Genomic DNA, 17,924 nt, shown 5'->3' on the forward strand with positions numbered 1-17,924 from the left:
CGTACGAGCCACAGCCCGGCTGATCAGGAACTGCCTTTAGGTGCTTGTCCAGTGCCAGCTTGAAGACTGCCAGGGGTCTGTTGGTAATCCCCCTTATGTGTGCTGGGAGGCAGTTGAACAGTCTCGGTCCCCTGACACTTATTGTATGGTCTCTTAACGTGCTAGTGACACCCCTGCTTTTCATTGGGGGGATGGTGCATCGTCTGCCAAGTCTTTTGCTTTCGTAGTGAGTGATTTTCGTGTGCAAGTTCGGTACTAGTCCCTCTAGGATTTTCCAGGTGTATATAATCATGTATCTCTCCCTCCTGCGTTCCAGGGAATACAGGTTTAGAAACCTCAAGCGCTCCCAGTAATTGAGGTGTTTTATCTCCGTTATGCGCGCCGTGAAAGTTCTCTGTACATTTTCTAGGTCGGCAATTTCACCTGCCTTGAAAGGTGCTGTTAGAGTGCAGCAATATTCCAGCCTAGATAGAACAAGTGACCTGAAGAGTGTCATCATGGGCTTGGCCTCCCTAGTTTTGAAGGTTCTCATTATCCATCCTGTAATTTTTCTAGCAGATGCGATTGATACAATGTTATGGTCCTTGAAGGTGAGATCCTCCGACATAATCACTCCCAGGTCTTTGACGTTGGTGTTTCGCTCTATTTTGTGGCCAGAATTTGTTTTGTACTCTGATGAAGATTTAATTTCCTCATGTTTACCATATCTGAGTAATTGAAATTTCTCATCGTTGAACTTCATATTGTTTTCTGCAGCCCACTGAAAGATTTGGTTGATGTCCGCCTGGAGCCTTGCAGTGTCTGCAATGGAAGACACTGTCATGCAGATTCGGGTGTCATCTGCAAAGGAAGACACGGTGCTGTGGCTGACATCCTTGTCTATGTCGGATATGAGGATGAGGAACAAGATGGGAGCTAGTACTGTGCCTTGTGGAACAGAGCTTTTCACCGTAGCTGCCTCGGACTTTACTCTGTTGACTACTACTCTCTGTGTTCTGTTAGTGAGGAAATTATGGGGTACATAATAGAGATAATAAACTAACTTTACACTTGAATATTTGGGCATCGTGTCCACAACTCATTTGCTAAATGCAGAATAAGAGGAGAGGATATAATTTTTGTGAGGCTAGTATACTAGTATGTATTTTTTTCTTCCAGTACAAATTTGGAAATAAAATATCCGCACATTTTCTAACCAATCTTGTGTTGATGAAAATACATTTTGGCAGAATGAAAATGTTTATTGAGACAATGTTTCACTTGGAGACCAAACATTTTCAAGTCTAAAGAGGGTACATGGTAATCATTGTTGTACGTGGTATGGCTGGGACAGCAGGTGCCAAGGAAACCTGAAGTGTGAACATGAAGGGTCAGGTATGTGCTAATGAAAACGTGAGTCAGGTATTTCGCCAACTGTGAACTACCTGGTTCTGAGTGATGGTGTATGTCTGTTCAAGACATTTTCCTCTGGTTCTATCTTTTCCTCGGATAATTGTGATCACCTTGAGACAAGTCATGTGATGTTTGTGGTATAACAAGTATATATCTGTGTGTGAACACGCGTGTGGACACATTCCTAGCTGTCTCACCCAAGAATACATTATTGCATTTACCACAGTGAATGGTGTAGAAGCCGACATTCCCCTCTGGTATAGTGTTAATCATTTTGGATCAAGTAAGTCTTTGAGAGTAGTCAGGTTGACAGCGGCGGTGAAACTGGTATTCATAAGGGCCACGTAAAATTCAAATTCATTTTTTTTATTTCTTTGCAAAGTTTACATTGTGTAACTGACATGTTATAAGGAGTCTATTTCCACGCGTAGTTTACAATGCTTAATTACAATATTGATTTGCAGGTGCAAAGAAAACCATTATCATGCCAAGGCGTTTCGGGCATTTCTCCCATCTTCTAATAACATGTTCATTTGTCCACTATAATCTACCTTTGTTCAGACCTCTGTAACACAAGTGTCCTCAAAGTTTGTTAAGTTATACCATGAATTAAGGAAAGATCCTCGACTTCACCTTACGAAACAGACGAAGCAAATGTGATAGTAATTATGGACAAGGTAGATTATAGTGGATAAATGAACATGTTATTACAAGACGGAAGAAGTTACTTGCCTCTTAAGTAACCAATAAACATTCTCACTCTCGTGGAAGGAGGGACAATTAAAAAGTATTAACTGTTGATGTCGCTTCTAGGAGCGTTAATTATTCTTAGTGTTTTCCTTCCACAATTGTATTTGAAGGAACATGTAAATTGTGGAAAATCTCAGTGATTGTGAGGCATTCGTGTTCCAGGACGTGGTTAATGCAGATTATAAGAGCCTTCAGGAAGAAATTCAACAAAATACCTCCTTTACTTCTAGATGGGTAATGAAACAAGAAATGAAGGAGATTATTCTTGTGGGTGAGTTTACGGAACACATTAAACTGAAGAAAGTTTCCAGGACGAAGAGCCAAAAAAAAAAAAAAATTTGTTTAACAGTCATAGGAATTCATCATAATAATACGATATGTTTGTCTTTGTGGATTTAACACCACTGGAATTTAGCCATCGTCAAAATTACTTTTCTTTTAATATTATTTCATTGCTATTATTAAAGTGGTTTCGTTACCCTCGCCTCTTATATGAATCTTTCATTAAATTGGTTTCTTTAACTCTAGCTTTAATCTAAAACTGTAATTCAGATAATTTATTTATTATAAATTACTAGGATAATATTACCTTTACATTCTCACTCTTAATACATCATTAACAATTACAGTTTCTTAACCATATACCCACGTAATACCAATTTTCTTAATATTCACAAATAACACCCATCAGGTTATCGCAGGAGACATCATGAATAAAGAAGTGATCAGGGGAGTAAAGACATCCACAGTTTTCTGACTCTCCTCCTGATGGTTCCTGAAAATCGAAGCCGATGTTACCCCAGAAAGGAGTCCCCATATTGACCGAGTCACCGTCCAGCCAGAGCCAGTCACCCTCTTGCTGGTTATCAGAGGCACCGATGTACACAGAGTAATCACCGAGACCTGTAGCCAAGCAAAACAAATATTATACGAAGAATATACACACATTTAGACAATCAAAAAACAGACTCTAACGTGAATCTTCATTTTGGGATTAACTCGTTGAATTAAAGTCACTTATATATGTCTTTTTTAGAGTGGCAGGAGACTTTAACTGATCATAATGAAAATGTAAATGAAAATATTTATTTCCTTGTGAAGCCTATAAGTTGAGGTTTAAATATTATAAAATATTAATTACGAGAACAAGCCACTAGCATGCCTAGGCACTTCTGGTTGCTAATACTAGTTCTTACTGACACACCTTCTGAAACACTATATTTTATTATTAATATTAATATAAAAGTTGGGTACTTTAAAAGTTTATCATTAATAGTGTGCCCACACAGTGTGCCCACACAGTATGCCCACACATAGTATTCCCACACATAGTGTTACCACACATAGTGTTACCACACATAGTGTTACCGGGCATACTGTTACCACACATAGTGTTCCCACACATAGTGTTACCACACATAGTGTTACCACACATAGTGTTCCCACACAGTTACCACACATAGTGTTACCACACATAGTGTTACCACACATAGTGTTCCCACACATAGTGTTACCACACATAGTGTTACCACACATAGTGTTACCACACATAGTGTTCCCACACATAGTGTTACCACACATAGTGTTCCCACACATAGTGTTACCACACATAGTGTTCCCACACAGTGTTACCACACATAGTGTTACCACACAAAAACAATATACTCACATCACAACATAATTGAGGTTCAGACATGTATGCGTGGAGCCCCAGACCGACATAATGAGATTAGTCACGAGGGAGCATTCACCAAATTCAACTTCAATAACAAAAACATAAAGTGGGACCAAGTAAGCCAAGTCCTAACCGATATAAGCTGGGAAGATATACTAAGCAACACAGACCCCAACTTATGCCTAGAACAGATTAACTCGGTGGCACTCGATGTATGCACAAGGCTTATTCCTCTAAGAAAAAGGAGGAGTAGATGTAAAACTGAAAGAGACAGGCGCTCCCTTTACAGGCGACGGAAAAGAATAACAGAGCGGCTAAAAGAGGTCAATATATCTGAAATGCGTAGGGAGACACTGGTCAGAGAAATAGCAAGCATCGAACTTAAGCTAAAAGAATCCTTTAGGAGTCAGGAATCGCGGGAAGAACTAAAAGCCATAAATGAAATCGAAAGAAACCCAAAGTATTTCTTCTCCTATGCCAAATCAAAATCGAGAACAACGTCCAGTATTGGGCCCCTACTTAAACAAGATGGGTCCTACACAGATGACAGCAAGCAAATGAGTGAGCTACTCAAGTCCCAATATGACTCAGTTTTTAGCAAGCCGCTAACCAGACTGAGAGTCAAAGATCAAAATGAATTTTTTATGAGAGAGCCACAAAATTTGATTAACACAAGCCTATCCGATGTTATCCTGACGCCAAATGACTTCGAACAGGCGATAAATGACATGCCCATGCACTCTGCCCCAGGGCCAGACTCATGGAACTCTGTGTTCATCAAGAACTGCAAGAAGCCCCTATCACGAGCCTTTTCCATCCTATGGAGAGGGAGCATGGACACGGGGGGCGTCCCACAGTTACTAAAAACAACAGACATAGCCCCACTCCACAAAGGGGGCAGTAAAGCAACAGCAAAGAACTACAGACCAATAGCACTAACATCCCATATCATAAAAATCTTTGAAAGGGTCCTAAGAAGCAAGATCACCACGCATCTAGAAACCCATCAGTTACACAACCCAGGGCAACATGGGTTTAGAACAGGTCGCTCCTGTCTGTCTCAACTATTGGACCACTACGACAAGGTCCTAAATGCACTAGAAGACAAAAAGAATGCAGATGTAATATATACAGACTTTGCAAAAGCCTTCGACAAGTGTGACCATGGCGTAATAGCGCACAAAATGCGTGCTAAAGGAATAACAGGAAAAGTCGGTCGATGGATCTATAATTTCCTCACTAACAGAACACAGAGAGTAGTCGTCAACAGAGTAAAGTCCGAGGCAGCTACGGTGAAAAGCTCTGTTCCACAAGGCACAGTACTCGCTCCCATCTTGTTCCTCATCCTTATATCCGACATAGACAAGGATGTCAGCCACAGCACCGTGTCTTCCTTTGCAGATGACACCAGAATCTGCATGACAGTGTCTTCCATTGAAGACACTGCAAAGCTCCAGGCAGACATCAACCAAATCTTTCAGTGGGCTGCAGAAAACAATATGAAGTTCAACGATGAGAAATTTCAATTACTCAGATATGGTAAACATGAGGAAATTAAATCTTCATCAGAGTACAAAACAAATTCTGGCCACAAAATAGAGCGAAACACCAACGTCAAAGACCTGGGAGTGATCATGTCGGAGGATCTCACCTTCAAGGACCATAACATTGTATCAATCGCATCTGCTAGAAAAATGACAGGATGGATAATGAGAACCTTCAAAACTAGGGAGGCCAAGCCCATGACGACACTCTTCAGGTCACTTGTTCTATCTAGGCTGGAATATTGCTGCACACTAACAGCACCTTTCAAGGCAGGTGAAATTGCCGACCTAGAAAATGTACAGAGAACTTTCACGGCGCGCATAACGGAGATAAAACACCTCAATTATTGGGAGCGCTTGAGGTTCCTAAACCTGTATTCCCTGGAACGTCGGAGGGAGAGATACATGATTATATACACCTGGAAAATCCTAGAGGGACTAGTACCGAACTTGCACACGAAAATCACTCACTACGAAAGCAAAAGACTTGGCAGACGATGCACCATCCCCCCAATGAAAAGCAGGGGTGTCACTAGCACGTTAAGAGACCATACAATAAGTGTCAGGGGCCCGAGACTGTTCAACTGCCTCCCAGCACACATAAGGGGGATTACCAACAGACCCCTGGCAGTCTTCAAGCTGGCACTGGACAAGCACCTAAAGTCAGTTCCGGATCAGCCGGGCTGTGGCTCGTATGTTGGTTTGCGTGCAGCCAGCAGCAACAGCCTGGTTGATCAGGCTCTGATCCACCAGGAGGCCTGGTCTCAGACCGGGCCGCGGGGGCGTTGACCCCCGGAACTCTCTCCAAGTAAACTCCAGGTAAACACATAGTGTTACCACACATAGTGTTACCACGCATACTGTTACCACACAGTGTTCCCACACATAGTGTTCCCACACATAGTGTTACCACACATAGTGTTCCCACACATAGTGTTACCACACATAGTGTTACCACACATAGTGTTCCCACACATAGTGTTACCACACATAGTGTTACCACACAGTGTTCCCACACATAGTGTTACCACACATAGTGTTACCACACATAGTGTTCCCACACATAGTGTTACCACACATAGTGTTACAACACATTGTGTTACCACACATAGTGTTACCACGCATACTGTTACCACCTGGAGTTTACCTGGAGAGAGTTCCGGGGGTCAACGCCCCCGCGGCCCGGTCTGTGACCAGGCCTCCTGGTGGATCAGAGCCTGATCAACCAGGCTGTTGCTGCTGGTTGCACGCAAACCAACGTACGAGCCACAGCCGGGCTGACCAGGAACTGACTTTAGGTGCTTGTCCAGTGCCAGCTTGAAGACTGCCAGGGGTCTGTTGGTAATCCCCCTTATGTGTGCTGGGAGGCAGTTGAACAGTCTCGGGCCCCTGACACTTATTGTATGGTCTCTTAACGTGCTAGTGACACCCCTGCTTTTCATTGGGGGGATGATGCATCGTCTGCCAAGTCTTTTGCTTTCGTAGTGAGTGATTTTCGTGTGCAAGTTCGGTACTAGTCCCTCTAGGATTTTCCAGGTGTATATAATCATGTATCTCTCCCTCCTGCGTTCTAGGGAATACAGGTTTAGGAACCTCAAGCGCTCCCAATAACTGAGGTGTTTTATCTCCGTTATGCGCGCCGTGAAAGTTCTCTGTACATTTTCTAGGTCGGCAATTTCACCTGCCTTGAAAGGTGCTGTTAGTGTGCAGCAATATTCCAGCCTAGATAGAACAAGTGACCTGAAGAGTGTCATCATGGGCTTGGCATCCCTAGTTTTGAAGGTTCTCATTATCCATCCTGTCATTTTTCTAGCAGATGCGATTGATACAATGTTATGGTCCTTGAAGGTGAGATCCTCCGACATGATCACTCCCAGGTCTTTGACGTTGGTGTTTCGCTCTATTTTGTGGCCAGAATTTGTTTTGTACTCTGATGAAGATTTAATTTCCTCATGTTTACCATATCTGAGTAATTGAAATTTCTCATCGTTGAACTTCATATTGTTTTCCGCAGCCCACTGAAAGATTTGGTTGATGTCCGCCTGGAGCCTTGCAGTGTCTGCAATGGAAGACACTGTCATGCAGATTCGGGTGTCATCTGCAAAGGAAGACACGGTGCTGTGGCTGACATCCTTGTCTATGTCGGATATGAGGATGAGGAACAAGATGGGAGCGAGTACTGTGCCTTGTGGAACAGAGCTTTTCACCGTAGCTGCCTCGGACTTTACTCTGTTGACGACTACTCTCTGTGTTCTGTTAGTGAGGAAATTATAGATCCATCGACCGACTTTTCCTGTTATTCCTTTAGCACGCATTTTGTGCGCTATTACGCCATGGTCACACTTGTCGAAGGCTTTTGCAAAGTCTGTATATATTACATCTGCATTCTTTTTGTCTTCTAGTGCATTTAGGACCTTGTCGTAGTGATCCAATAGTTGAGACAGACAGGAGCGACCTGTTCTAAACCCATGTTGCCCTGGGTTGTGTAACTGATGGGTTTCTAGATGGGTGGTGATCTTGCTTCTTAGGACCCTTTCAAAGATTTTTATGATATGGGATGTTAGTACTATTGGTCTGTAGTTCTTTGCTGTTGCTTTACTGCCCCCTTTGTGGAGTGGGGCTATGTCTGTTGTTTTTAGTAACTGTGGGACGACCCCCGTGTCCATACTCCCTCTCCATAGGATGGAAAAGGCTCGTGATAGGGGCTTCTTGCAGTTCTTGATGAACACAGAGTTCCATGAGTCTGGCCCTGGGGCAGAGTGCATGGGCATGTCATTTATCGCCTGTTCGAAGTCATTTGGCGTCAGGATATCATCGGATAGGCTTGTGTTAATCAAATTTTGTGGCTCTCTCATAAAAAATTCATTTTGATCTTCGACTCTCAGTCTGGTTAGCGGCTTGCTAAAAACTGAGTCATATTGGGACTTGAGTAGCTCACTCATTTGCTTGCTGTCATCTGTGTAGGACCCATCTTGTTTAAGTAGGGGCCCAATACTGGACGTTGTTCTCGATTTTGATTTGGCATAGGAGAAGAAATACTTTGGGTTTCTTTCGATTTCATTTATGGCTTTTAGTTCTTCCCGCGATTCCTGACTCCTAAAGGATTCTTTTAGCTTAAGTTCGATGCTTGCTATTTCTCTGACCAGTGTCTCCCTACGCATTTCAGATATATTGACCTCTTTTAGCCGCTCTGTTATTCTTTTCCGTCGCCTGTAAAGGGAGCGCCTGTCTCTTTCTATTTTACATCTACTCCTCCTTTTTCTTAGAGGAATAAGCCTTGTGCATACATCGAGTGCCACCGAGTTAATCTGTTCTAGGCATAAGTTGGGGTCTGTGTTGCTTAGTATATCTTCCCAGCTTATATCGGTTAGGACTTGGTTTACTTGGTCCCACTTTATGTTTTTGTTATTGAAGTTGAATTTGGTGAATGCTCCCTCATTATGTCGGTCTGGGGCTCCACGCATACATGTCTGAACCTCAATTATGTTGTGATCTGAGTATATTGTTTTTGATATGGTGATATTTCTTATCAGATCATCATTGTTAGTGAAGATGAGGTCTAGTGTATTCTCCAGTCTAGTAGGCTCTATTATTTGCTGGTTTAAATTGAATTTTGTGCAGAGATTTAAAAGCTCGTGTGAGTGTGAGTTTTCATCAGAGCTGCCTCCTGGTGTTATTTCTGCAACAATATTATTTGCTATATTCCTCCATTTTAGGTGCCTTAAGTTGAAATCCCCCAGGAGCAAGATGTTGGGTGCAGGAGCTGGAAGATTTTCCAGACAGTGGTCAATTTTTAACAGCTGTTCCTGGAATTGCTGGGATGTTGCATCCGGAGGCTTGTAGACTACCACAATGACTAGGTTTTGGTTCTCGACCTTTACTGCTAAAACTTCCACTACATCATTTGAGGCATTAAGCAGTTCTGTGCAAACAAGTGACTCTGCAATGTACAGGCCAACCTTCCCCCTTTTGCCTGTTCACTCTGTCACATCTGTATAGGTTGTAACCTGGGATCCATATTTCGTTGTCCAAGTGATCCTTTATGTGGGTCTCAGTGAAAGCCGCGAACATTGCCTTTGCCTCTGCAAGCAGTCCACGGATGAAAGGTATTTTGTTGTTTGTTGCTGGCTTTAGACCCTGTATATTTGCAAAGAAGAATGTTATCGGAGTGGTGGTATTGTTGGTACTTGGCAGACGATGCACCATCCCCCCAATGAAAAGCAGGGGTGTCACTAGCACGTTAAGAGACCATACAATAAGTGTCAGGGGACCGAGACTGTTCAACTGCCTCCCAGCACACATAAGGGGGATTACCAACAGACCCCTGGCAGTCTTCAAGCTGGCACTGGACAAGCACCTAAAGGCAGTTCCTGATCAGCCGGGCTGTGGCTCGTACGTTGGTTTGCGTGCAGCCAGCAGCAACAGCCTGGTTGATCAGGCGCTGATCCACCAGGAGGCCTGGTCACAGACCGGGCCGCGGGGGCGTTGACCCCCGAAACTCTCTCCAGGTAAACTCCAGGTAAACTGGGGGGTGGGGATTTTTTTTCCGGCATTAGTATCTGTATCTGTTGGTTTGGAGTGGAGGCCATCGACTGTGGTTCCTCTCCAGGATTGACTGGATTTGGTGTACGATTTCTGCCATTTCCTGCCAGTTTTTTTTTCCTTCCTGGCACTAAAAAACCTCTCCCTCTTGAGTGGCTGTGGCTACCCAGGTTTTCCCATGGCCTGGATGTTTTGTATCTTTTTGTCCCCTTTAGATGGTATGCCTGGCAATTTAAGTTATAGCACAGTCTTTCCTGTACTGAAGAGGTACACATTTCAGGGTGAAAAAGCTTACAGGAAGGGAGTTTGCATTTTCCTGTTGTCATATGGGCATGGCATTTTCTAGGGTGGTCATAGTTGCACGTCCCATCTGTTTTTCCAGATTTCCCATGTCTGCAGATACCAAGTGCATAGTATGTGCACAGGCTTGGTTTCCGGTTGCCTTGGGTTTCTGTGACTGTATTCCCTGTTGGTGCATGTTTCCCTGTCTTACTTCTATCCACCCTAGCACCAACAATGGAGCTCCCACCAGTTGTTTTTGGTAATATATCCTCACTATTGCTAGTGGAGTCCTCTTGTTTGCTATTTCCTGCGGTATTTCTAGTTTGGAACATTGGTTTTATCTTATCTTTGACTACAGGTAAACTCCAGGTAAACACTTGTTTCCCCATTACGGCTCCTGTCCCCTATGAGGTCATTTATATGTATTCCTTCCTGCGTATAATTCCCGACTTCCTGGACAAAATCTCCAGCTTCAGGGGGCTGTAGGGCAAATTTCCGCGTGCGCTCACCGAAAAATCGAAAAAATATGGAAATTGAGTTATATATACTGAAAAATAGCTCAACACTTTGGCAATACAATGGTACCAGAATGAATGTTCTACGACGTTTCTACAAGAAATTATAGTCATTTATATCAGGTATGGTGACGACGATGTTGGTACCGAGTCTGCTCACGGCCCATATATTTTTTGGAGTTGTTTCCTTGTTTTTTATCGCCTTTTCTTGCATTATTCTTTCTAATATAATAACTGACTATTTGGCATCATAAAACAGTAGGCGGGACTTATCCGTAGACTGAGCGACAGCTGGGAACCAGATGGGAACGCTCGGCAGTGTTCCAGCGCTCGAGGTGCCAGCCAGGAATCGCCCATTATTACGCTTATATCAGCTTATATATCAACTCTACGGCTTATTTGTCTATCAGAATTGATCTAATATGATATAATAAACACTCTAAATAACATACAAACATGTTATATACTCTAGACTGAATAAAATAGGCCATAATATGGCCCAGAGATTATCGGGAATATTTCGATATAAAAGTGTAACGGGTCATCCTGTCGTCTCTGAGTAAGAGAAAATGGTGGATAACTGCACTAGAACATCAGTTTACTAAGAAATACACCCAAACAAACGCGATTTTCGCGAATTTTTTTTTTTTTTTTTTTTGAGACGGGGGCCGGCCGGCGCTCTCGGCCGATATCTCGGAAGTAACTTATTCAACAACTGTTCAAAAATCTCCCTTTATTATTGAATTAAATGGAATATAATACTCAAAAAAGTTGTAGAATAATGATTTCTCTTTTTCTGTGACCAAATTTTGGAAATATTCCAAATACTTTGGGAGTTATGTGGGAGTAAAGGGCAGATTTTTTTGCAATATTCCAGGAACTAACAAACTTTATTTTTTTTTGTGAAATAAAGATACGTTCATTTAAAGAAAAGGAGTCACAGAAAATAAGAATAAGATAAGATAAGATTTCGTTCGGATTTTTAACCCCGGAGGGTTAGCCACCCAGGATAACCCAAGAAAGTCAGTGCGTCATCGAGGACTGTAACTTATTTCCATTGGGGTCCTTAATCTTGTCCCCCAGGATGCGACCCACACCAGTCGACTAACACCCAGGTACCTATTTGCTGCTAGGTGAACAGGACAACAGGTGTAAGGCAACGTGTCGAAATGTTTCCACCCGCCGGGAATCGAACCCGGGCCCTCCGTGTGTGAAGCGGGAGCTTTAGCCACCAGGCCACCGGGCCCTAAGCATTGTTCTCTCGGCACCAAGTGTCCAAACAACCTTACGTAGTCCCATATAGGAGAAAAATTGAACACTATGGCATTTTCAGTAAATCAGTCATTTCTCAGTTGTTGTTTGAGGTATATTTTTGATAAATATTTTCAAGAAAGAGTGAAACGACTTTGTCTTGTGTATCAAAACTGGAGAAAATCGGACAGTAAACAACGGAGTTACAGATTTTGCCCGACGGCCCCCTTCACCATTACTGTCTCCCAGGACAGCATCTCCAGCTTCACCATTACTGTCTCCCAGGACAGCACCTCCAGCTTCACCATTACTGTCTCCCAGGACAGCACCTCCAGCTTCACCATTACTGTCTCCCAGGACAGCACCTCCAGCTTCACCATTACTGTCTCCCAGGACAGCACCTCCAGCTTCACCATTACTGTCTCCCAGGACAGCACTATCAGCCCCACATTTACTGACTACCAGGACTTCATCTCCAGCCTTACAGTTTCTGACTACATGGCCAGTATCAAGGGCAGTACCATTCAGTCCAGACTTTTTATGTTCCCATCTGTTGTAGAAAGCTTCCAGGTTTTCTATGAAAGCAGCTTTGATGTTGTCCTCTTTTAATACCCTTGTGATTTTAGTCCACAGATTTATCTCATTTGGGCATACCCAAAAACATTTCCCTGTTTTAATACTGCTTGTAGCTAGTTCTTGGATATCTGCACAAGGGGCGTGACACCAATTTCCACAAAAAATGACAATTTATCCATGTGGAAGCCCGTTTGTTTGACTGACCACAGACTACACACAGTTTCATAATGATTTGAATGGTTGATTTACTCAATTCTACTAGCAACCTCTTGAATATTCTATTAATAACCTCCTTAAATGAAGCTCTAGCTATTTGTGTTTCTGTTTCTAACTGTTTTTGTATATTGGACAGCTTACCGTGCACGTTCCTGATATATATTTAATGTTTGTGTTTATAAGGGCGCCTACAACCCCATCCGTTTACTGTCTGCTTTATTGTCCAACGAAACCGTTTGAAACCAGTCAAGGGTTCGGTCCAGTCAAGGGTTCAGACCAGTCAAGGGTTCGGACCAGTCAAGGGTTCGGACCAGTCAAGGGTTCGGACCAGTCGATCTGATCTGATCAGTGGGTCGCTTATTTAAAACATACTGGTCGGTGATTTGGGCTAACACATGAAGGATCTACTGGAAATTATCTACCCGAGTAATATGTGATTTGACTGATACAAAAGTAGAACTTGCGTGTTGAAGAGCCGGTGATTTCTGGCAGCTCCTACAGTGACGAACGGTCGACCTCAACCCTTGTTTATCAATAGCTGTATCTAGCTTTTCTATTTTTTTGGGGGGCGAACACATAGTGTTCCCACACATAGTGTTACCACACATAGTGTTCCCACACATAGTGTTTCCACACACAGTGTTACCACACATAGCATTCCCACACATATTGTTCCCACACACAGTGTTGCCACACATAGTGTTACCACACATAGTGTTTCCACACATAGTGTTCCTACACATAGTGTTACCACACATAATGTTACCACACAGTGTTACCACATATAGTGTTACCACACATAGTGTTACCACACAGTGTTGCCACATATAATGTTACCACACATAGTGTTCCCACACATAGTGTTACCACTCATAGTGTTACAACACACAGTGTTACCATACACAGTGTTCCCACACATAGTGTTACCACACATAGTGTTACCACACATAGTGTTACCACACATATTGTTCCCACACATAGTGTTAGCACACATAGTGTTACCACACAAAGTGTTCCCACACATAGTGTTACCATACACACTGTTCCCGCACATAGTGTTACCACACATAGTGTTCCCACACATAGTGTTACCACACATAGTGTTCCCACACATAGTGTTACCACATATAGTGTTACCAAACATAGAGTTCCCACACATAGTGTTACCACACAGTGTTCCCACACATAGTGTTCCCACAAATAATGTTCCCATACATAGTGTTACCACATATAGTGTTCCCACTCATAGTGTTACCACACATAGTGTTCCCACACATATAGTGTTACCACACATAGTGTTACCACACATAGTGTTCCCACACATAGTGTTCCCATACATAGTGTTACCACACATAGTGCTCCCACACATAGTGTTCCCACACATAGTGTTCCATTACATAGAGTTACCACACATAGTGTTCCCACACATAGTGTTCCCATACATAGTGATACCACACATAGTGTTCCCACACATAGTGTTCCCTTACATAGTGTTACCACACTTAGTGCTCCCACACATAGTGTTCCCATACATAGTGTTACCACACATAGTGTTCCCACACATAGTGTTCCCTTACATAGTGTTACCACACTTAGTGTTCCCACACATAGTGTTCCCATACATAGTGTTACCACACATAGTGTTCCCACACATAGTGTTCCCACACATAGTGTTACCACACATAGTGTTCCCACACATAGTGTTCCCACACATAGTGTTACCACACATATTCAATTCAATTCAATTCAAGTTTATTCTCTATAAGGGTTACAATGTGGGGTTTACAGGTTTTGGATATTGTGTGGTTTACATGTTATAAAATACTAATTACAGAGGGGGCCACTAGGACACCTAGCATGGCTAGGCATTTCGAGCAGACTTAGATTAATTCTTAACATTAAATCCTTACGGATTATGGTATTAAGGCTAAGTGACTACATCATAATTTGTGAGTTTAGCAATGTGAATGCTTTTGTTTCGGCACAATACAAAGTGTCTATATTGGAGTATCATAGGCAAACTTATGACTAGTTAGGATTTATTATTTTAAGATTAAGATTAGTATTTCTGGGTTTATACTCAGTGGGTGAGTGAGTGTAATTGTGAACCACCAGGTGGTTATCATGTAGTTAGTTGTCGGGGTGTAACAGGGAGATGTTTTCTAACTGTAGTTTTGAAAGTGATGAATGTGTCTGCAGTTCTAGGGTTTTCAGGTAGGGTGTTCCAGATTTTAGGTCCTTTGAAATACATTGAATTTTTGTAAAGGTTTAGTCGAACACGGGGAATGTCATAGAGATGTTTGTGTCTGGTGTCATGCCTGTGGATCCTGTCACAATTATCAAGAAAGCGTTTTAGGTCAAGGTTAATATTGGAATTATAGGTCCTTTAGATATAGATTGCACAGTAGTAAGTGTGGATGTTCTGAACAGGGAGTAAGTTTAGATCTATGAAGAACGGGGGGATGGGGGTGTTGCCAGGGAAGGGATTTAGTGATTATTCTTACTGTGGCTTTTTGTTGGGTTATTATTGGCTTTAGGTGTGTTGCTGCAGTTGAACCCCAAGCACAGATAGCATAGGTGAGGTATGGATATATAAGTGAATGGTATAGTGTGAGAAGGGCAGTTTGCGGCACATAGTATCGTATCTTGGAGAGGATCCCACCGTTTTGGATACTTTTTTTTGTTATGTGTTGGATACGGGTGCTGAAATTTAGGTTGTTGTCGAGGTATAGGCCAAGGAATTTGCCCTCATTATGTCTGGCAATTAGAGTGTTGTCGATCTTAATGCTAAGTTGCGCAACACCTGCTCTGCTCCCAAACATAATATAGTAGGTTTTGCCAGTGTTAAGTGTAAGTTTATTGGCTGTCATCCAATTCGATATTTTGAGCAGCTCCTCGTTAACAATGGTGTTGAGGGTGGCAAGATTTGGGTGGGAGATGACATAAATCGTGTCGTCAGCAAAGAGAATGGGTTTCAGGTGTTGGGATATGTTTGGAAGATCATTGATGTAAATGAGGAAGAGCAGGGGTCCAAGGACACTTCCCTGCGGAACTCCAGTATCAAGTGGCCGTATTGATGAGGCTGTGTCTTTAATGGTGACATACTGATACCTATTAGAAAGGTAAGATTTAAAATATGCAAGTGCATGGCCTCTTATACCAGAGTGGTCAAGTTTGTGGAGTAGGATGCCGTGGTCTACTGTGTCAAATGCTTTTCTTAGGTCAATAAAAATTCCTTAGGGATATTCCTTATTTTCCAATGCTGCGTAAAGCAGGTCTAGCATTTTTATAATTGCATCATTAGTGCTTTTATTTTTCCTGAATCCAAATTGGCAGGGGTTCAGTATGTTTTGTGACGTTATAAATGAATATAGTCTCCTGTGCACGAGTTTCTTGAAGATTTTGGATAGCAATGGTAAGTTTGATATTGGCCTATAGTTGTTTACATCTGTAGGGCCACCACCTTTATGTATTGGTGTAACCCTTGCTGTCTTGAGTAGTGTCGGGAAAGTGCTAGTTTCTAGTGACCTGTTAAAAAGTAATGTAATAGCATGCGAAAGGACATGGGCCGCTCGCTTGTACAATAATGGTGGGATGTGAGACAGATTCCCCGAGTTATTTTTAAGAGACTTTATGATCGCCGTGACTTCCGTGGGCTCAGTTGGTACAAGATAGAAGGAATTTGGGAAATTCCCGTCTAGGTAGTCCCCGGCACGGGCATTGGTATGTGGGATTTTACTGGCGAGATTAGATCCTATGTTTGAGAAGAAGTCGTTTATCTTGTTAGCTGTATCAGTGGGATGCAGTGGTGTTTCATGAGGTTTAATTAGAACAATATTCTTGGTTTTTTTTTTCAGTTTGTGGGTCCCCATAATCTGGGTAAGTGTTTTTCAGGTCTTTTTTATATCTCCTCTTGTGTCAGTGAATCTGCTGGAGTAGTACAGTTGTTTGGCTTTCTTTATTAATTTGGTGAGAACTGTTCAAAATTTATTCTCTATAAGGATTACAATGCTGAGTTTACAGAATTTGGTTATTGTGTGGTTTACATGTAGTAAAATTGTGATTACAGAGTGTACCACTAGAACGCTTAGCATGGCTAGGCATTTCGGGCAGACTTAGTTTAAATCTTAATTTTAAAATATTACAAATTATGAGGTAAGTTGGTATTATGGCTAAGTGACTAAATACTAGTTTTTGAGTTTAGCAATGTGAATGCTTTTGTTTTGGCACAGTACATAGTTTAAGTATTGGAGTATCACAGGATTCATTATTTTGAGATTGAGATTAATATTTCTGTTTATGGTCAAATGGGTGAATGAGTGTAAGTGTGAACCACCAGGTGGTATTCGTGTAGTTAGTTGATGGGGTGTATCAGGGAGATAAGATGTTTTCTAATGGTAGTTTTGAAGGTGATGAATGTGTCTGCAGTTCTAGAGTTCTCAGGTTGAATATTGTTTTAGAATATCTTTGTGTATTAAGCCCTGTCTATATTGCTTTTCATATTGGTGTTTCTTATCAATGGATTTCAGAATGCTGCTGGTTAGCCATGGGCAACCAAGCCGTTTATTCGTGATCTGTTTCGTTTTTATACGACAATGTTTGTTGTATAGTCTAAGTATTTTATTAAGAAAAATGTCTGTCCAATCGTCAATACCATTGGCATTGGAGAATTCTGTAGGCCAGTCAACAGTCTCTAGGTCAGCTGTGAAATTCCTTATTGAGGCCTCGTCATGGAGTCTAAATGAAACTTTGTTGTATTCGAGTGGTGGCTTACTAATGTTTGTTAAGAGGAATGTTGGGTAGTGGTCAGTAGTGCTGTCTGTGATTATCCCTGATTTAAGGGGGGCTAGTATATTGGTCCATATGTGGTCTATTATGGTTGCACTTGTCTCAGTGAGCCTGGTTGGTTTAGTTATTGTTGGTATGAGAAGTGTGTTGTTCATAGTGTTACCACACATAGTGTTACCACACATAGTGTTCCCACACATAGTGTTCCCACACATAGTGTTCCCACTCATAGTGTTACCACAAAGAGTGTTACCACACAAAGTTTTCCAACACATAGTGTAACCACAAATGGTGATACCACACATATTGTTCCCACACATAGTGTTACCACACATAGTGTTCCAACACATAGCGTTACCACACATAGTGTTACCACACAAAGTGTTCCCACAT

The 17,924-nt window shown here is 42.2% G+C and overlaps 1 protein-coding gene across 1 annotated transcript in view; it reads right to left on the reverse strand.

Moving 5' to 3' along the window:
• Positions 1–1,742: 1,742 nt before the first annotated feature.
• The window catches only part of LOC138853344 (uncharacterized), a 282,733-nt gene continuing 266,551 nt past the window's right edge, over positions 1,743–17,924 (reverse strand). Inside the window, exon 6 of the mRNA XM_070089522.1 lies at positions 1,743–3,045. Within this exon, the coding sequence (XP_069945623.1) occupies positions 2,807–3,045 (239 nt within the window). The 3' untranslated portion in view covers positions 1,743–2,806. The remainder of the gene's footprint in view (positions 3,046–17,924) is intronic.

The sequence above is a fragment of the Cherax quadricarinatus genome, chromosome 28 (assembly GCF_038502225.1).
Source record: "Cherax quadricarinatus isolate ZL_2023a chromosome 28, ASM3850222v1, whole genome shotgun sequence".
Classification (NCBI taxonomy): Eukaryota; Metazoa; Arthropoda; class Malacostraca; order Decapoda; family Parastacidae; genus Cherax; species Cherax quadricarinatus.